The sequence below is a fragment of the Mauremys mutica genome, chromosome 1, assembly GCF_020497125.1.
Source record: "Mauremys mutica isolate MM-2020 ecotype Southern chromosome 1, ASM2049712v1, whole genome shotgun sequence".
Lineage (NCBI taxonomy): Eukaryota > Metazoa > Chordata > Testudines > Geoemydidae > Mauremys > Mauremys mutica.
The window spans coordinates 372955321-372958025 of NC_059072.1; the positions used below are offsets into that span (position 1 = coordinate 372955321).

General features: G+C 52.0%; 1 protein-coding gene across 1 annotated transcript; it reads right to left on the reverse strand.

Annotated features, from left to right (window-relative positions):
* Window positions 1–789: 789 nt before the first annotated feature.
* Window positions 790–1737, reverse strand: LOC123363330 (olfactory receptor 52E4-like). The gene has a single exon (XM_045004189.1). It carries the CDS (start codon window positions 1735–1737, stop codon window positions 790–792), a length of 948 nt encoding a protein of 315 aa, XP_044860124.1.
* Between the last annotated feature and the right edge of the window lie 968 nt (window positions 1738–2705).

Here is a 2705-nt window from a genome sequence, read left to right on the forward strand (position 1 = left end):
GCTACAGGCTCCCAGTCAGGAGGAGAGAAAGGGAGCTGAAAGCTAAGGAAACAAGCCACACAAGGGTCTCTGCCCTCAGGACTCTGTAGCTGAGCTTCAGGGCCCACAAGCTGTATGGTGCACAATCTCGCCCGCCTGCAACACAACCCTGCTACCAACCCTCAGCTGCTCTTATAGGGTTTCCTGGCTTCCCTCTCCGCTCCTCATTGGTCTGTCAGCCCCAGCACTGTGTCCTCACTGCCCTCACTGCAGGCTCCTTGTCAGGCTGCAGCAGCTCCCGTCCCAGCCCCAGAGCAGAGGGAGCCCTGCTGGGGCCCAGAGGTGGAGGGAGGTGGAGATAATCCAGAAAATGCCGGGGCTGGGGAGGTGAGGAGCAAGCAACAGGGGCAGCGCTTTCGAGGAAAAGGCAGAAGTGAGCCGGGGCCTGGAGGAAGACGTGGATAAAGGAGTGGGGCCTTGCAGTTATAGGCGGGAGAGTGGGAGGGGCCTTGTGGAAAGGTGTGGGGCAGCGGGCAGGGGGCAAGGACTTGGGGAATAGGCAGGAGAGAGTGCAGGTTCTCAAGTGTCCAGTTACCCACAATTAGAAAGGTGACAACCCTATGAGTTAATGAGCTGTACCCAGACTGATTCCTCTGTTTGTCAAGCAGACGCAGCAGAGAAAGGCCAGGAAAGGATTTAATGTCCCTTTGGCCTCGCAGTCAGTGTTTCGGGGAAGAGGGACCAGCACCATGTCACCAGCCAGCTCTGAACGGAAACTCCATCTCAGAGCCAGAGAACCAGGAGAAAACTTTAGGGCTCTTTATGAGTAAAGAGCCAGAGTAGCCTGTCCCGGATCTTTTTGGTCCTCGCCCCATAGATGATGGGGTTTAGCATGGGGGACATAAAGACATACACGCTGGCAATGAGAATGTGGAAATGTCCAGGCACATTCTGGCTAAACCGGTACATGAGGGAGATGAAGAGCCCTGGGATGTAAGAGGCTAAGATGACACAGAGGTGGGAGCCGCAGGTCCCAAAAGTCTTGAGCGGGGCATCCTTTGTGGGGAGCCTGAAGATGACCCTGAGGATCTGGATATAGGAGATGGTGATAAAAATAGCATCCAGACCCATCACACAGAAAAGCACAAAGAGGCCGTAGTAACTGCTAGCAAGGGTGTCAGCACAGGACAGCTTGACCAAGGCTATATGCATGCAGAACGGCTGGGGGATGATGTTGGTCCTGCAATATGGCCATTGCCTCGCCAGGAGGAGATATGGCAGTATGACCATTCCAACGCGCAGCACCACGGCCAGGCCGATCTTGGCCACCACAGGGTTGGTCAGGATGGTGGAATGTCTCAGGGGATGGCAGATGGCCACGTAGCGATCCAAAGCCATGGCTACGAGGATCCCAGTCTCCATCCCTGAGAAGCAGTGAATGAAGTACATCTGGGTGAGGCAGGCACTGAAATCGATCTCCCTGGAATTGAACCAGAAGATGTTCAACATTTTGGGCAGGGTGGATGTGCTCAGGATGAGGTCAATGACAGCCAGCATGCAGAGGAAATAGTACATGGGCCCATGGAGGCTCGGCTCCCTCTTCACTATTAACAGGATGGTGAAGTTCCCCAAGATGGCTATGATGTATATGGCGCAGAAGGGGATGGAGATCCAGACATGGGCTGCCTCCAGGCCTGGAATGCCCATCAGGATGAAGGTGGAGGGGTTGGTGAAGTCAGTTGTGTTGGAATCTGACATGGAGTAGGGGGAAGGTGTCCAATCCTGAGGCAGAACGGTGTTTCCTGCATGTACTGTACGTTCCTTTGGCTTCCAGTATATGCCCAGGCTTTAGGATGATGGTCGCAGTACAAATGCCTGTATGGAGAGACAATATTCATATGAGACACTACATGCACTCCTGGAGGTTGTTCTTATGGGTGAAGCAGATTGGTCACTCTTCACACACTGAAAAATGAAATTTTCATTATTCAGATAAATGAATTATGAACACATGAGACTACTATTATTTTATGGTGCTCTCTGCCTCAATAATTCCTACACATCTTGGTGTGGGAAAGCTTAATAGACACCAACGGGAAACACAATGGTGGATATTGATTATCCGTCACTGTTCCTTAGGCCTTCTCTAGACTGTCAAGGTTTTTTGTCAAAAAGCAGCTTTTTGCAAAGAACCAGTGGCGGTGTCCACACTGCAAGGCCACCATTGACGATGGAACTCCTCAGTTTCAGTGACATAATAAAACCACTTTGAGAAGAGTTGAAAGATATTTTACGCAAATGTTTTGTCGACGATGTGACAGCATGGACATTCACGCCCCTCTCCCGAAAGCATCCCACAATGCCCACCCTGACCACTGTTGTCAGCAGTTTCAATGGCCTGGGAAATTTGAAATTCCCCTTCCTCTTTGGTGTGGAGAGTTCACACTGCCTGTTCTCAGGTGACCATGGCGGCTCCAGACAGCAAATGCTCCCCCACTTGGGCCACCGTGGAGCTGCTGGATCTGCTCAGTATTTGGGGAGAGGAGGCTGTGCAGTCCCAGTTGTGCTCCAGCTGCAGGAATTTCGATACCAATGGGCAGATTTCATGCAGCTTGTTGGAAAAGAGCTGTGATTAGGACACACTGCAGTGCACAGGAAATGTGAAGGAGCTGAGTGCCACGTACCAGAAGTGCCATGAACCTGAAGGGAAGGGAGGCAAATGGTCA

What these genes read in the sequence shown, in the direction of transcription:
- LOC123363330 (XM_045004189.1), bottom strand. Translation starts at nt 1,737, where the DNA reads ATGTCAGATTCCAACACAACTGACTTCACCAACCCCTCCACCTTCATC.